Source organism: Lethenteron reissneri, chromosome 23 (genome assembly GCF_015708825.2).
Source record: "Lethenteron reissneri isolate LAM-NWPU_2019-01 chromosome 23, ASM1570882v1, whole genome shotgun sequence".
In the NCBI taxonomy this organism is placed as follows: domain Eukaryota; kingdom Metazoa; phylum Chordata; class Hyperoartia; order Petromyzontiformes; family Petromyzontidae; genus Lethenteron; species Lethenteron reissneri.
The window spans coordinates 14,017,272-14,034,647 of NC_083801.1; the positions used below are offsets into that span (position 1 = coordinate 14,017,272).

The window sequence follows — 17,376 nt, forward strand, 5'->3', positions numbered from 1 at the left end:
CGCTATGCTGCCCAATCACATGCTAATGATTCACCCCACTCACAATTCAATGCATCGTCGCAAATCAGGATTTTGACTCGATTTAAGAAAGTATTTCTTCGCATTTTGGTGAATGTCACGGTCTCCAGTGAATTGAGAAGTCACGTGGCCCCATTATGTACAGTATACTGTTCACGAACTTAAAAACAATGATCCTCATACATGTGATTCGATGTAAGGATTGTGAGTCGAAAAATAAACAGTAATCGATGCATCGTTACCCTCGTACGAATACATTATAATATTTAAGCAGGTGTAACCATTCATATTCGTACACCTCATGAGCCAGCAAACAACACGATGGTTGAAGGCACATTAAGATGACGGAACACCAAACATGCATGCACAAGTACCAGCTAGCAACAATGGGCTACAGGTTTGGGACTACACAGGGCTTACATTGTTATGGGACATTTTCTGGAGCACCCAACCCTCAATCCCCTGGGTCCCTGCACTGGACAGCATACCTGTCAACCCCTTATCAGTGCCTATCTTATTATAGACAAATTCAGACCTTATTGGTCAGCCCGTGCCCTTATAAATCCCAACGCTCATCCTACAAAGTCCCATCATAAGGGAGAAACACAAAGAAATAGACACATTTTTTTTGCCCGTATTGAAACGGCTGCATGCCGTCGTACAGACCTGAAAACTCAATTTCCCTGGACAAGAATACAGGTAAACCGTGTGGGTTAACATGTATGGGACAGCTCAGAATGAAATGAATGCTCTGGGACTACATCTCCATGATAGAATGGGGCCATGTTGACCAGCACAATTGAGACACCACTGATCTGAGATAAGCTCTGACTTGAAATCCCAAGTCATGCGTACGATAAGGTCTTCCATTATTAGAAATTTCAGTCTCTAGCTTGTAGCCTCATATGATCAACGGATTCTGATGCAAGCAATGATTAGCAAAGCTGCTGTCAGTACGGCACTATGATGTTATACAGCGGCATGAATGGGCTGTCACAGGTATGCAATTATGACGCTGACAGCAGCACAATCATTTCTAAGTTGTACATTTCACTGACATGCGTTCTCTGCATATTAAACCCACAAGACTGAATTATCTGCCCATGCTGCGACCCAATTTATATATCTGCATGAGATAAAAAATACGAATAGAAAATTCATCAATGTATAAATCTCTAAAAAAGGAAATCATCATTTTGAATTCTAAAAGTACCCTGTCATATCCCGAGTAGACTTGTTGACACCAAGCCTCACAATGCTTACCTTGTATGAGTACCACTGGATGTTTCGACCAGCTATATAATGGCCTTGCAAGTACCAAACGCTGAGGCTAACTCAGCAATTCATCGTTGCTTGTGTACACGTGTCGGCAAGCTGCTCTTACGTGCTTTAGGAGAGGTGCATTGAGAAGTCAAGGCTCAACATTTATTTGGATAACGCATGGCAACTATAGATTTCAACTCCTCCCAAATCTAGTCTGCATTCAAACAAGTCCAAGCACTCTGTCTCCACGTCATTAAACTTCAAAAAACGTGAACCAAAACCCATTACACTCTGAAAATAATAATAATAATAATAGTTTGAGAGCTCTTTGTTAATGGCCCACTGGGTGCAGGCCATACTATGCAATGTCAGTCATGGGGGTTGCTTTATCGTTACATCGTCAAACTGGTCATCACACGTTGCTGATGGGGCACATGGAGAACGGTCCAGATATCACTTGTCACTGAGGTTAGCCACGGTCGGAAATTACAGCTAAGGTGACCAAGATGGGAGTGAAGTGTGCTATCCATTCCGTCATCGGTTCAGCCCCAATAACATTGCCTTTTGGGAGCCATTGTAAAACCCAGATGGACTCGCAAGCAGATTTGTATGTTTAGACAGCTGCCGAGCTGGCACTGGAAGTGGGACGACGCGAATAAACGCATGGGCGTCCCGCCACCCTCACCGTTGCGGGGGCTCCTTGTGCACACACGTCCGTTGCCGTGAAAACCCGGGGGACAGCGGCCGCACGAGTACCCAGCTTGTGGCGGCCGGCGCTCGAAGCACGCAACACCGGGAAAGCAGGGGCTGCTGCTGCACGGCCCAGCAGGTGAGGCCCTCCCAACCGGCTGACTCCCTGGACTTGGCCTTTCTAGTACAACTGCATCACCTAAACATGACATTGTGTGCATATATAGGTTGAAGCATCATTCTTTCATCCGCGTATGAATTTGTCAAGCAATTCCTCTTGGTTGTATGGTGACGGATGCTGCCGTGGTGTTGAGGTCACTGGTTCGATTTGATTACCTGGCGCGTACGTTGAAACAAAACGGGCCTCTGTCCATCCAGTGGTGTAAATGTGTGTAAATGGGTACTCCGCAGTGAGTTGATCAGCAGGTCATGTGTGTGGGGGGATAAAGTGTGTGGGTACTTCCGCCTCTCCCGAGACATCCAGCAAGTGTGGAAGTCGGCAAGAGATCCTTGAGACGAGCTTTCCAGAGCTCCCCTTAGTGGAGGCCCGTCTGCCAACAGTGGCATGAGCAGTAAGTGCGGGGATTTTTTTTCTTAACTCATTTTTTTAATTTACTACTTATTTTTCTTATGCTAGTCATTGCGCACGGTTGCGTTTTATTTTGCGAGCGGTTGCAGTTCACTTTGCTTAGTTGGTATTAGCCGCTGAGGTCATGACGGGTTTCTTTCTTGATTTCTGTTGCTCCATGCCCCCCGGTACCATTCCCGTTCTGCTGCAATGTGCACCGATGCACTACTTTACTGAGGGCGATATTGGCCACGTAAAAAAATAAAGATTGATTGATCTATTAACATTGTGTTTTGTTTGTTAATATGGACCTGTAGAGAGACTTGGAAATACGCCACGTACGCATTTTTCCTGCCGGTTCAGGCGGAGACACTCTATGACCCGCGTCACAATTTATTTGGCGAATAATTTTTTTTCTTCCCCTGGCCACATTTGTTCTTTGTTTGTAAAACGATATCATGATTGCTTTTTAACCGTGTGGAAACCAATGATATCCACTTAAAGATCATTATCGTCCATCAGATTACTCAGGCAATTCATTAAGTTATTATGTTAAGCGGTTTCTGTTCTTAAGCTCGGGCTACATTTAAGTGACAAATGTTGGAGCGTGCTCTGCTCTGCCATCGTGCTAAAGTTACGTATGGCTCGGCTGTAGCGGGAAGCCTCCAAGGAAAACGCCGCGCGCATGGGCCGCGGCAGCACGACGACATATGGTTTGCGCGTACCAGCAGGGCTGGAGCGCCGCTGCTGGGAGTCTGCAGCCAGCGGGGGCCCAGATGATGCCACCACCGCCGGCGGGAGTGGAGCGTCCTCGGGAGCCAAAATCCCACCGTCGTAAGTGCCGGCGGCAACACGAGCAGGTCCTGCGAGCGCTGCTCGATCGATCAAAACGCGCCCGAGCGACGTGGATTCAGGCTGGGTGCGTGTTAACGTGAGCAGAGCGGCTGCCGCTCCGATGATTTCCTGCTTGGGGACGCGTCAAGAGTGGAATTCCCTACAGCCTCCCGGGCGCTCTCGGCAAGACGCACGGCATTTGTTTTTAATCAGCAATGCTAACGTGGCCTTGGAAGTTTAGAGGTTTCAACGGCAGCAAAAACACATCTTGATTTGGTTGACTGAACATAAAAGTCTACGATAGGGTTTAGCATTGACCTGCATTCTTGGAATTTTCTATATATTTTTAAAGAAAGTGTTTTCATGCAGTCATAAAAATATCGACTTTCAGATGAACAATTATTTCATAAATATACGTTGGCAGTGGTGCACAAGCACAAATAACCAAAATGTACACATCTATCAACACTCTACTATGAAGAAGGGCCATTTCAGACCAGTGTTAATGATAAATGCGTTGAGTTTGTATGACTTCAAGATGAACCGGGTTCCCATAACAATAAACAGCAAAGTGCTGGGAGCGCAAGGCATTTCTTGCAGCCCATCTGTATTTATTCCACCGAGATAAATACATCCCGACCAAAACCTTCACTTTTATAAATGTTTCACATTTGTGGCCAGATTGTGGGAGGGCCTGTGAGGTGGCTGGTGAGGGGGATGGGGTGGGAAGGTGCGGAGGCTCACGGGTGCACGTGGCGCCATCTCCCCGTGCCCACGATGGGCAGTCCCCGCAGCGGAACGATCCGTACGAGTTGATGCAAACGACTCCAGGGAAGCACGGCGACCGGTTGCACTCATTAACGTCATCCTGGCAGGTGGGGCCTGATGAGGGCCGAAGAGGGAGTAGGGGGGAAGGCAACGTGGCGCAATTAGTCTCAAGTGGAGCATGAAGCGTAGGAAAATTAATTAGTCGGTATTAGCGCAGTAAGTCTCGACACTCTAAACTATGCCAATTGGTACACGGCTCGATGCAGGAAGAGGGGTTTTATTTTTTAATTATCATACCCAGTGCTAATTAAGAGGGCCTACACTGGCACGTGGAATATTTAATCACAGTCTGCTTGAGTACAACACTTAGTCAACTCTGTGGAGAGCATTTATAAAGTAATCATCGTTTATGGAGCAGCAGAATTTTGGATGAGATGCATAAAAGTCTTCTAACAGTGGGTATCAATGGAAACGACGCAGTTTGGCATCCAGCGAAAAATATCAATGAAAGCAATGGGAACCAAATTATTCTCAGCTGCTGTAAGTAGTAAACCTGCACCAAACAAAAAGGTGCGTGGTAAATATAATTCGAAACGTGTGTCCACAGCGTGGGAAATCCTTGGGAGTGTATCACCCTTTCAGTGTGCGTGCGGACAGACTGCCTCGACCGGTGTACAGCTGTGTGAACGGCCGTGCCTGCAAGGAACAGGGTCTCACAGAGTTTGTTATGGTGATGGCAGCACAACGCACTTTTATTCTTCTTCTTCAAACCTGAACTAAGAGAAGGTCGAGGCTGCGGTTTTAAAACGATCCTGAAGCTGACAGTTATCTTTTTGAAATTGCTTAACTCGGGATGGATGTTAACAGATCGTATGTTAGGAAAACTGCACGAGTAAAACCACAGCTATTTATTTAAATTTAAATATCATTAGTAATGGAAGAATCTGCTGATAGATGACATCCTTTGTGAGGATGTATGGGCTGTTGAATTTCAATTGTCAAACCCTTAAAACAAAACAAGTTTTTCGCTACAATATATTAAGCCGCTATCTATCCTAGTTGCTAACAACGCAACGGGGGGGGGGGGGGGGAGGGGTCGGCGGGGGTGTTACAAAAGTGAAGAGCCACAATAGCCCTCACCGCGATTAGTGCCCAGTGCCATTGGGGCAGTAGCAATGCCCGACACCATCCATTGTGGGCGAAGGGCACCCATCAGTCTTGCAAAGGAGGCCTTCCCGACTCAAGAGAAAACGTCTGCTCAATTGTGTCGCAGCAATGTTTAACACGCATGGAGATACGCGTAAAATGCAGTGGAGTCGTGTTTTTTGTTGCAACCTCTGTCAAAGGTCATAGGTTGTGCATTGCTTATTTTCGATCCTACAGGTACCTGGTTCCTTTCAGTAAAACTGAGCCCTGTGACTGAGAAGCGATGTTAGGCAATTTGAGATGCCGAGGCATTTGAGCACCCTATCAATGGAAAGGATAAGAAGAACGTCAACCCACGAATGGGCAAGTTTTCCATCACGTGGATCTGCGGGCATATTGCCACCACTTTTCATCTCTGTGTCCACGCTCGTGACGCAGGTCGTTGAATGGCGGTGGCCATGCGGGCCGAGGCCTCGTCTCACCACGGTATCCCGGTGGACACACACACGTGTAGTTGTTCGCTCCATCCACGCAGCGCCCGGAGCCGCAGGGAGCCGACAGACACTCATCCACGTCGTCCTGGCAACGGGCACCACGGAAACCGGGTAGACAGGAACACAGGTACTCGCCGCTCCCCGGAGGAAATGCCACGTCCGTCATGCACGTGCCGCTATTGGCGCACTCGCAGGCACGCACCGTCACCTGCGCGCGTATGTGTGCACACACAAAGACAAAGATCCCCCGTATAGACATAACAGACTGTTGGGGCAAGTGCTGTTAGCGAGCACCTATGAAGGCCGGCACAGCACACGACGGGTTGGGTGGCGAGCACCACGCCCGAGTGGCGATGTTTACACACCGCACCAGGTACTCAATTAAGGCTGAGTCGACCTAGGGAAGGCCCAGGACCGGTTCAGCTAATCGTTACTGGTGTTGGCCATGAGCGGGGATCGAACTCGGGTGGCTGGGTTCATAGCGCAGCGCGCTAATCGCTACGCCACCGCTCTCCACACACAAACGCATGCACACATGTATGCAAAACAAAGAAGCAAAATGCCGATGATGAAACTTGGTTCTTAAGTGTAGCGAGTTGATGGTCTCAGTTGTGTCACCTATGACTGCATACAAAAAAGTACATTATAATAAATTGGTTTGAATGTCATGCGATGAACGTTATTCTCATACGATAGAGCAGGAGGGAAAGGACTGCCCCTCCGCTGCGTGGACCAAGTCCCTTGAAGAGATCTCAAAGGTAGCTCTGTGACATCTACATATGTGGGTCACTCTATATGCAAAGGATTGGACTGCTTTGTCGGAAATGCGGATGGATGCTTTGTCTCATGACGTGACATCAATCAGGATAAATGTATGGAGAAAAACGTTCTTTAAAGCCACAGCACACAGTCTCTCACTTCCACCCATACTCAAGCATGAACTGTCCCATGATTAACATTAACATCAGCCTGCAAGATGCTATGAATACCGACTTAAACAGTGCACTGCAAACAATGTTTTGAAGTTTGCACATAATAATAACAATGAATGTAGTTCTTTGGTTCTTTCGTAAAGTCACGTATAAAGATAAAATAATAAATTAAATAATAGCATTATCTTTATACGTGACTTTACCGAAAGAACCAAAGAATAATTCCTGCAGTCACGAAAGCTCCAAAATGAAGAATGAATGTAGTTAAATTAATAGCACACAACAGCATGCATAAGTCACGTGAAGAACCAAACACAGAGCCACGATAATTACATTGAGGACATGTATCAATTATCTTATTAAAATAATCATATAGTGGAGCTTTTATTTAGAACATTTGAACACAGCCGAGAAGGCAAAGTATCAACAATCGTTTAGCATGATTAGAGAAATATTTTTACGAAATATCGCAGGGTCCCCCCGCCCCCACTCGAAAACAAAACATTGCTGCTATATTTGGAAAAAATCCATCCAAGCAAAACAAATAAATTGTAGTCCGTGAAGATAACATTTTATAATGGAGAGCAGTTACTCTCCCAGCCGGACTGCTGAGTATGTCAGCTCCACTCGCACGGTGGTCCAACAAAGCCACGCGCAGTCAAAACGACAACGTACGTCTTTAATCATATTACACAACTCATCCCCATTTATCAGCCATGGTCAAATCCACTGCTGAATGAAGGCCTCTCCAAGCCTGCAGTGACGATACAATATGTGACGTTAAATGGAATAATTAGGCATATTATCCAGCCCAAACTGAGACCATACACCTCACACATTCACTTGACAAAAAGTAAAGCGATACCCTAACCAAGCGTGTTCGCTTAACAAAAAGTATCCTCTACCACCGACCCTTCCATCTCTTTATATTCGCCGCAGTGAATTCTCAAACTGTAGCTGAGTTATGTGTCCACACGCCAACAATGAAGGCAGTCAGTGAAATGGAGCTGCTTGTAAGTCAACGTTATTTGCCATGCCATTTTTGGGGACTGAGGTTAATTCTGCGCTTTTACAAGAAAAATGTAAACTGAGGCGTGCTTTGAATTTGGATGGAATTCAATCCGGCACTATGGTAGAGATTCTGCGGGCAGCAGAGCTCGAGCAGGAGGGACAGCGGGAGGGACTGCGGGGGTCTGTGATGCGCCGCTCGAGGTTCCACGAGGTAGCGGTTATTACGTTTTGCTTTACATGCGCAGAGGATCTTGGGTTCAGTCCCCAGTGGAAATATGCGGTATTTTTCTAAGTTTTTCTTTGGCAGGCACGAAGCACGATAAAAATGATTTATTTTTCCAAAAAGAAGTAATAGCTTGGAAAATGTTCTTTTAAGGATAAGCTTTGCTTAAGCATTATATATGTAGCAATGGTTAACATTCATATAAAAAAAAATCGTATATGGAGGATACAAGGCTTGGTTACATAGAAGGCCCTGACAGACTAGAGAGCCACAAACTGCTTGTAGAATTCTGTTTCCTCTAAATGTCAAGTTTGGGCTGGGTGGGGAATGCAATGTGTGGTTATATTCTTCCACAGTTTCTTACACTGGTCACTAATTTCAGGCCATGATCGCCTACTGCTACCACTACTGCTATTGCACTTGAATAGCAAAGGGATCGTAGAGCCTTCCACTCCAGCTGGTCACTCGCAACAGTCAATGCCTCTGGAGAAGAGAGGCCTGTGCTCATCTCAATCCAGCGCAACCATGTGCGATGAGGACGATTACCAGGGTGCCTCTATCTGGGAACAGCGGCTTGGATTAAACCGCTGGAAGGACCACTGTGCGGGACACTTGTCTGGGAAACAATATATCATGCTCCTAACAAGCTGGGCATGCACGAGTCTGTTCAACCTGACCACGAATTAATGGATACTTTCACAAGCCTTTGAAACCTGAATCCCAACTATTTGTTTCCTAGCAGGAGTGAGGGTTTGCTACTCTCTTCCCGGCAGTAATTCTGCCATGGCACAGTGCCCCACCTCTTAGCTCAGCAGGTAAGCGGCACTGAGCCAGGCAAAAGATTTATGATATTGCTGTGTGAGCACTCACTGGGACTAGCACATGCCCCTGCCAACATCACAGATTTCATCATGAGCAAGTCAACATCGGAATAAAGTGGCCTACAGACTTGAAATTATACTTTTAATTAATGCATAAAGGAAATACCCTTTTTATGACTTACATTTCAGAAGAAGTGGATAAGTGCTTGCAAGCAAACATAAAAGACAAATAACATATTATAGTTATAAAGACCGGGCCACCTTTGTTTCCCCAGAGCTGATGATTACACACCGCACTAGATATTGATTTAAGGCTGAGACAAGTTGGAGGAGGCCAAGGATTGTTTCAGATATTCACTACTGACGTTAGCCATGATCGGGAATTGAACTCAGGTTTCTGGGTTTGTAGTGCACTATTCTACCACTCCCAACAAAATGCAAGACACACATATACAGACTGCTGTTAGCGAGCACCTATGAAAGCTGGCATGGCATATGAGGGGTGGGTGGCTAGCACGGCGCCCGGCTACCTTTGTCTCCCTAGTGGTCATGTTTACACACCACACCAGGTCCTCATTTGCGGCTGAGTCAAGCTAGGGGAGGCCCCGGATCGTTTCAGATAACCGTCACTGGTATTGGCTGTGAGCGGGACTTGAACTCGAGTCGCCGGGTTCGTATCTTTGATGTTCAATGCAAGCTAGGTCACCTTTGCGAAAAAGACCACATTTACATGTCTGACTTAACGGGTTATTGCCGTCTATGGAAGAGAGCAAGGTTGACTTGGAATGGACATTCACCCTCTGTGTTTTGAAACCAGTGGCCGGTTGAATAAAATAACTTTAAGTGATATTTACCTTTAGTTTGCAATGTAAATCAGTGTAAACAGAGGGCTCAAATTCACTTATCCCACTCATCCGATAACTCGGCCACCCGTCTCCCACACGGGGATGCCGCTGCGTGCAAAGTGGCACCTGAACGAGGTACTTGCTGTTGGCGTTGCACTCGTCCGCCACGGAGAAGGCAAAGGTGAAGGCCTGGTCGCGGCGGGCGGGCGGCACGGTCCAGATGAGCAGCCCGGCCGGAGACAGCGTGGCGCCGTCGGGGCCTGATTCCAGCACGAACAGCACGGCCGAGCCCTCAGGGTCCACGGCCGCCAGCTGGTACACAAAGTTCTCCCCGACGAACGTCTGCAGTCGCTCGCCGGATGCTTGGAACAGCGGCGGCTGGTTGTCTGTCAGAGAGAAAGGGGCCACGAGGGGATGTCGGAGGATTACGCGGCGATCGCCGGGAGAGGTTGCAGGGTTCGCATGCTTGTGCGAGAGAGCGCGTCTTCCGTCGTGTGGTAAGCCCGAGCGCTTTGGGCCACCGTGTGCACTCACTTTCGTTGATGGACCAGGTGATTTTGGACACGTCCGGCTTGCACTGAAGGCAGGGGCTGGTGGGGTTCGGGTCTCCCTCGCCATAGCACAGCCCATCGATGTTGCACGTCTTCTCCTGACAGCGGTTACAACCTCAGCTCGGTCAATAGGAACTCAGAGCTGGGCCCCAATCACAACAATTCCAGCACTCAATGGCCAATGTTCATAACAAGCACCAATGTTAATGACGATGGTCCAGCGTTGGTAGTTGTTCATTGCTGTTGTGCTTAATGTGTGAGCACAATGCAAAGACGAACACTGCCAGTTAAACAGGGCTCTAAAAACCATCAAAATGTATCTCTAAAGATACGAAGCATTCGACTGAATTATTTACCAATACCATTTCTGTCTTGTGATGTGTTATGCCAGCAACACTGAGGAACAAGCGTCTTCACGAGTACTGTATAACGTCTAATTAAGATAACATAAACCCGTCTCGCCTGCATTATATCACACGTTACTATTTATACTTAAAAAACTACCACAATAAGCAATACTCAAAAGTTCAAAGTTTCATATCAAAATTCCTGAAGGTGAAAACAAATTGTATCTGAGAAAACGTTTACCTTCAACTTACAAAGGCCGTTTGGGCTCCGACTGCAGTTCTGGCAAACACCATCGTACAAGGTCAGGATTTTAGCATCGCTGAAGGTGAGCCCATCATTGGCTACCTGCACACACACAGAAAGGTGACCCATATAACCATGTAGACTGCTGAATGCGTGCACACACACACCAGGAGTACTCACGCCTGTTCTGGGCACAAAGACAAAGATCCCCCAAATAGCCTTTACAGACTTTGGGGCAAGTGCTGTTAGCGGGCACCTATTAAGGCTGGCAAGGTACAGGGGTTGGGTGGCTAGCACCACACCTTTGAATCCCTTTTGGCGATGTTTACACAATGCAACAAATACTAATTTCGGGTCACCATTGGTATAGGACAGGGTTATATACCCGATCCCAAACCATGGTAAAAATATCGGCTAAAGTAATACATCATAATTGTATAACCATTAAGTTAAAATGTACTCTGCCATGTTTTTTTGAGTTCGTGATGCTGAGGTGATTCTGCTTTGCCATTCCCTTGCTAAAACAACTCGGCAATAATTCCCTGACAGGCAGAACCAATTCGCCTGCCTTGTGACGTGAAGAATTGTTATGTTTTACATTATGGTGAACGAAGCGCCTCAAATGGCTACATCATCTATGTGAATCGATTACATGCAACGTATATCCTTTAAAATGACACATTCTGACATGCAAAATACGACACATGTATCATCGCAGTAAGAATCATTGTCACGGGTAACGAGTTTTCAGGCAGTGCAATTGCACTGGGCACAAGGGCCAGAGGGATCCGGGTGCTGGGCTACAAATAGGGGGGAAGGCGGACAGACAGGAGGCCCCATCGCATTCCTCGCACCAGGATCCATGCCAAACAAGCTGCTTGTAAAGATCGATTGCAATTAATGAATAGAAGTATCATCATATGTATCATGCAGTCGCATTCGTCTGCAGGCCCTACATGTTTCAGGCGTATTCTCAAAGCAGTCTTTGACCCGCTCAAACTCACTTGCGTGAGGCCATAATCAGTGCAAGGCAGGGAACCACAGTTTTTTCAGCTGTATACTACAGGTAACTTCAGTTCATAAGGCATATTGCCACCTAAGGCCTACCACTTAAAAACAGCTCGTTATCGAAATTTATCCGTGACTGCAAGCATGTTAGCCGTGCTGATCGAGTAGAGTACTAGGTGGAAATATTTTCAGCCTGGCAACACCGTGTTGCTAATTTCAGCATGTCTACTCACCGATGTCACTGCAAGGGCCCTCTTGCAGTGACATACGTGGCTGAATCGTGTGTGTTAATGTGTGGCCACCAAAGGTACAGTAAAACCTCGGATTGCGAGCATAATTCATTCTGGAAACGTGCTTGTAATCCAAAGCACTAGTACATCAGTTGTGATCACGTGACGCTCGGCAGACAAAGCGTATACATGTACTACTCGTATTGCAAGACCTCGCTCGTTTATCAAATTAATATTCATTTAAAATTTTTGCTCGTCTTGCAAAACACTCGCAGACAAAGTTACTCGCAATCCAAGGTTTTACTGTATTTGAAAGTCCTATTTAGCCCTCAGTAATGAAGATATTCCCCATGCCGGTTGTAAGACGAAGTGGAAAACACCACCAACTTAGAGGAGGCGGGGTAATTTAATACACATCTTTTGTTACAGGTCACAAGACTAACATTGCAAAATATAATGAAAACCCAGTGAAACGCCATCGTGTGTGAGCATTGGCGTACGTACCCTGACTTGGTAGCGAGCAATCGGAGTCTCGCCAATGGACATGTCCATGGGTTCACTGGTCGGTAGCTGACAGTCCACGGCACGGCTGCTCAGGAACAATGCCTTGGTCACTTTTGGCTCCCCCAGTATCCACTCCCCGTCCACGAACTACAACGGATCAAGATCGCAATCTCAATAATAGCTTCTCCGTCTTCATCGTACAGTCAACGTTGAGACCGTGTTAATTCCCAAATATTGGCCATTGCTGGGCTTGCCGAACTCCAGTTCTTAATCAAGTTCATGATCTCAGTTATAGCTGAGATCGCGATGCGTCACGTGTGTCCGCATTTACCAATCGTGTCTGGTAAAAAGTAAATTAAGTCGTTACACACTGCACATGCCTGATGATAACAAACAGGTCCCAAGTGATGCTAAGAGTGCTGATTCAAATTAAGATTGCTCTATACATAACCATGAGATATGTACAGACAAACATAAAAAAATCGGAGCTCTAACTTGAGTTGAATTGATTAACAAATATGGTTTTGAACTGAAAAAAATGGTAAACATGAAAAAAATTACCTTGGTACATTGCAATGACTGTTATTTGAGAAACCATGGGTTATAGTTCAACATCACAATCTATATTTTGACAATACAACTTACGGGGACTGTACTGGATAAATATAGAGTGAACGTGATATGTAATCATAAACACAATAGTGCAGTTAAAATAACAAAGTAGTTTATGTTTGCAAATGTGATTTTTATACTTTATGCCCAAAGCATGCCCATTTTATCAGGCATTTTGTAAAGTTCAGATTTATGACTTTGGTACAAGTTGAATGGAGATACACTCTATGCCCGTGTATGGGTGTAAGCAATAGGGTATGGCAAACTGAGGACAGCTACGCTTCATTAATAGGAATTCCATTCTCTCATGCCTTGTGTGCGCTGGGAGCAATTTACAGTCATACTGCTGCTTGGTGTGTTCCAAAATTTATGGCAGCAATAAAATCGCATACTCCACAAGGAAAATGAACGTGATTCGGATTATTTCTCCAGGGTCTGCTTTCCGTTATGATTCACATAAAACCAGATGGATAAATGAGATTCATACCTGTGTGTTTTTTAGAACTCCCCTAGGCAAATCTTAATTTCCTCTAAAATGTATTCATCAAGACCTCATACATCTGCATGCAAGATAAGCGTAAAGCCGGTTCCATAAATACGGCAAGGACCAGCAAAAGCACACGTCATGTTTTACAGTCCGTGCTGCAGGTCAAATCCTAGCTCTTCTCACAAACCGTCCTGCACACGATTGTCTGGAATTGGTATAGTCGCCACCGATAAAGCACGGGTTCCCAAGGGCAGTATGTACACTTACGGATCGTACATGCATACCAGTGTCGTGGTGAGACCTCAAATGCATTAAGCTCATATTGTAGTCGTGAAGTGTGTGGAGTCAGCCAATGTAATGTATGATTGTTGTATTGTTTTTTCAGTGGCCGTTATGTAAATCAACACAAAGCAGCAGTGTGAAGTACATCATCCTGGCATGTATGTCAAATACCATTAATCCCACAATAACAACTAACATGTGATTGGAACCACGTTCGAGTGCAAAAACAAGCAGCAGCTATATTTCACTGAAGGCATAAACCTGTAATAATAACAATCTGAAAAAACAAGGCTGTACATTAAAGATTAAAACATTTGGAACATAATTGTCCTTGCTTTGGTGAGTTATGTTCAGGTAGAGATGATGCAGAAAAATAACTAAACACTTGTTTTAGCAAATATTTACTCTATCTGCACTCCTTCCAATAACACGGCAACGAACCAGGAGTCAGACGAGTCCCATTATTTCTGTCAAGAGATTCCATTCGTACGAACAAACAACGCGACGCTAATGACCAAGGAAAACCCAGGTGTACTTGGCCGACGACCGTTGGGTGAAACTTATTTTCATGAAAACGCAGTCAAGAGCGAGAGAGAGAAAAGGCACAAATCGAAGGGACAAAGGGGGGTTATAAAGGTGAGAAAACAAGGTCACCAATTAGACGGAGCACAGGGGGATCGCAGCGCAACGCAGCAGCGGAGAGAGGCACCCGCAGCGTGACGAGAATGGTCGATGATGATGATTGATGATGATGAATGTTTTTTGTTTTGCTTTCACTTGGCAAGGCAGTTCACTTCCTGTTTACCATGGAACAATCACGGACGAGTAATTGTTAGAAACACAATGGCCTGCTGACACGGCCGCTGACCCGCGAGTAATTGCTCGTTTCCTATCTTCGAGCTCGTATAATCCTAGCTGGCTGGCTGGCTCTCTCTCTCTCCCCCGCCCCCCTTCAGGAGAAAGTCCCCACAGCGGCAGACGAATGCGGCAGACGGTATCTTTGCCACCTCGTCGCGCCATCAGCGACGCCGAAAGCGCTCTTCATCAAGCCGCCGTGCCAGCGCAGCCGTTATCGGCCCCGCGACGGCCCCGCGATTGGCACATTCATTAAGCGCCGTGGCCGTACACGCGGAGGCGCACAGCTTAAGCATCAGATAGCGAGGTGGGGTTTTTTAAAATAATTTCCATGTAAACCCGGACAAAACATGCAGGGCCAGGTAATTATAAAGCCTCGTGTGGGGTGAGCGTTGTTGCACGCTCGACATTAACATTTGGTGTCTTTTCCTGCCGTGGCCTATTTCGTGAATTTGTCCAATACACTCGCACAATTTGGATTCATAAAGTATACAACTGCTTGGAAAATGAAGTGGTCTTGGGCAGGATTCTTTGCCAGAGGGGATGATAAGACGACAACGATCAACAATAACGACGAAGTGTCAGCCAAGGAATGAAACGTCTCCGGAGAGGACATCCACCAAGCAGATAGAGCAATGACATCAGGTTGTGTGCAAAGTGATTAGTACATTCCAGGACCATGCGAAATGGCAGTGGCTTGGGAAGGCCTTACACCAGCAGTGAATTGACCGAGGCTGATGATGACGATGATGTAGCAAACTAAGTGACGGCATCTCAAGACGCCGACACACAAACAGCGGTCATTTATTTCGGAAATAAGAGTCGGTCGGCACTACACCACAGCCTACAGGGGCCCAGAAGCACATCAGCAAATCGCAGGCATTCACCCGGCCGGCGAATTAAGTTCCACAACAACGAGCTTCACCGACGTCGTCCCTGGTGGTGGCGGCGGTGATGAGGGATCTCTTATGGCACGAGCGGCGATTGGTGAAGGGGGGAGTAGCAGGGGTGGTAGGGTGGAACAAGCATGGCACCTGCAGCTTGGTGGTTTGACACTGGAGGTCGGCCGAGTCGTGGAAGTCCAAGCCAAAGGCGCGCACGGTGTTGCACTCGTACACACGGATATCGCAGAGTCCGCCGTTCTCCAGGTCCGAGAGCTCGGGGGGTTGTGCTACATCGTGGGGGGTCGGGGGGGGGGCGAGAATAAAAAAAAATCATTGCATGCGTGTCACATGACCCAAAAATCACCCGAACTAGATTCCTTTATTTTTTTTGCAATATTTAATCTGCACAGTCCCTTGAGATGGGATACCTATGTACTGGGTGGCATGTGACATGTAAATAGCAAAATATATATCACGTAGCAGTGGACGTTAAATATCCCGTTATGTCATTCGCAAGAGCGAGCCACGACTCTGTGCCGGTGACAGGTTCCAAATTTGCCAAATTACAAAAATCACCAGAAAGTGATTCAATTGGAATATGCATAGCGATCATTGCCCCTAACTGTGAAAACTTGGCAGGATCCTCCTTGAAAAGAATCATGAGATTCAGCCCTTTCTGCGTAAACACGCGCAATAACAATTTGTAGAGAAAGACATTTCAAATGAGGAACAAAGAGACAGACAGCAACAAGGTGTTCATTTGGTCAGTGGTAAAGTGTCTTGCGTATTGCAGTGGCATATGCCGTAGTATTGCACGTATGTTAAGCTGCTTTTGCACCATACGTAGCCAACCGTGATAATCGTAGGTATTAAACTTTTCACAATTAAGAGCAGTGGAACATCGAGGGAACCTGGCTGCAGAAAACGTATCTTGGTCCCCTTTAGCTCAGCCTAATTATGTGATTTATATTGATTTCCAAACATCCATTCCCACTTTATCAGCTTTTGTGGAAAACCTTCTTTCAGACTCTGATTTTGGAGAACAGGGCTATCTCTGAGGTTAAGTGAATTGTGGTTCCAGTTCTGGAAGTAATTATATGAAAGATTTATCTCCAGATTACCGCACCGTGCAAGTATAAAACCCCCGAAATGCACATAAATACTGTCCTCATGACGCCCTGCGACTCGAGGCAAAGTGGTCTGGGGGTTTTCAACACACACACATTTCATATTCTCACATTGCTTGCAGTTCCATTTACTATCTATTTTCACATACGTATGCTGCACACAGTATTCGCACTTATACACGTATATTACGTGTTAATTTAACATGTTATTTAACAATGTTGTTAGTATCTGTATGTATTCATATCAATTGTTTAATAAATATTATAAAGTACGTTTTTTGGGTTAAAAAGAGTAACTTTAAATGCTATCGGAACGAATTCAGCCTTTGACATGTATTTCCTATACTCGCTTAACGACCAAATCACTTAACGGCTGGTATTGTGGAATCAATTACCGTCGTTTAGAGGTGTTCTACTGTACAACAGTACACACGACATATGTTATTGGGGTGGAGCAGTGGCACAGTGGTGAGCACTTAGTGCTATGAACCCCGTGACTTGGGTTTGATTCCCCAGCCGTGGCTAATATCGGTGGAGATTGACATCTGAACTGATCACAGCACCTCCCCCCACCCCACCTCAACTTCACCAACCAAAAACACTGACCAGCAGGGTGAAGTATGGTCAACAAT

General features: G+C 46.0%; 1 protein-coding gene across 2 annotated transcripts in view; it reads right to left on the bottom strand.

The window, feature by feature from the left end:
- Positions 1–17,376, bottom strand: part of LOC133346047 (von Willebrand factor D and EGF domain-containing protein-like) — a 64,273-nt gene that overhangs the window by 12,765 nt on the left and 34,132 nt on the right. The window contains exons 14-22 of one of the 2 annotated variants that reach the window (XM_061557336.1): positions 15,768–15,904; positions 12,498–12,644; positions 10,753–10,857; positions 10,148–10,262; positions 9,740–9,999; positions 5,770–5,989; positions 4,118–4,255; positions 3,265–3,411; positions 1,967–2,170 (exon numbers count right to left, since the gene is read on the bottom strand). In XM_061557336.1, coding sequence (XP_061413320.1) covers positions 1,967–2,170; positions 3,265–3,411; positions 4,118–4,255; positions 5,770–5,989; positions 9,740–9,999; positions 10,148–10,262; positions 10,753–10,857; positions 12,498–12,644; positions 15,768–15,904 — 1,473 coding nt within the window. The remainder of the gene's footprint in view (positions 1–1,966; positions 2,171–3,264; positions 3,412–4,117; positions 4,256–5,769; positions 5,990–9,739; positions 10,000–10,147; positions 10,263–10,752; positions 10,858–12,497; positions 12,645–15,767; positions 15,905–17,376) is intronic. The other variant, XM_061557337.1, reaches the window with a different exon arrangement.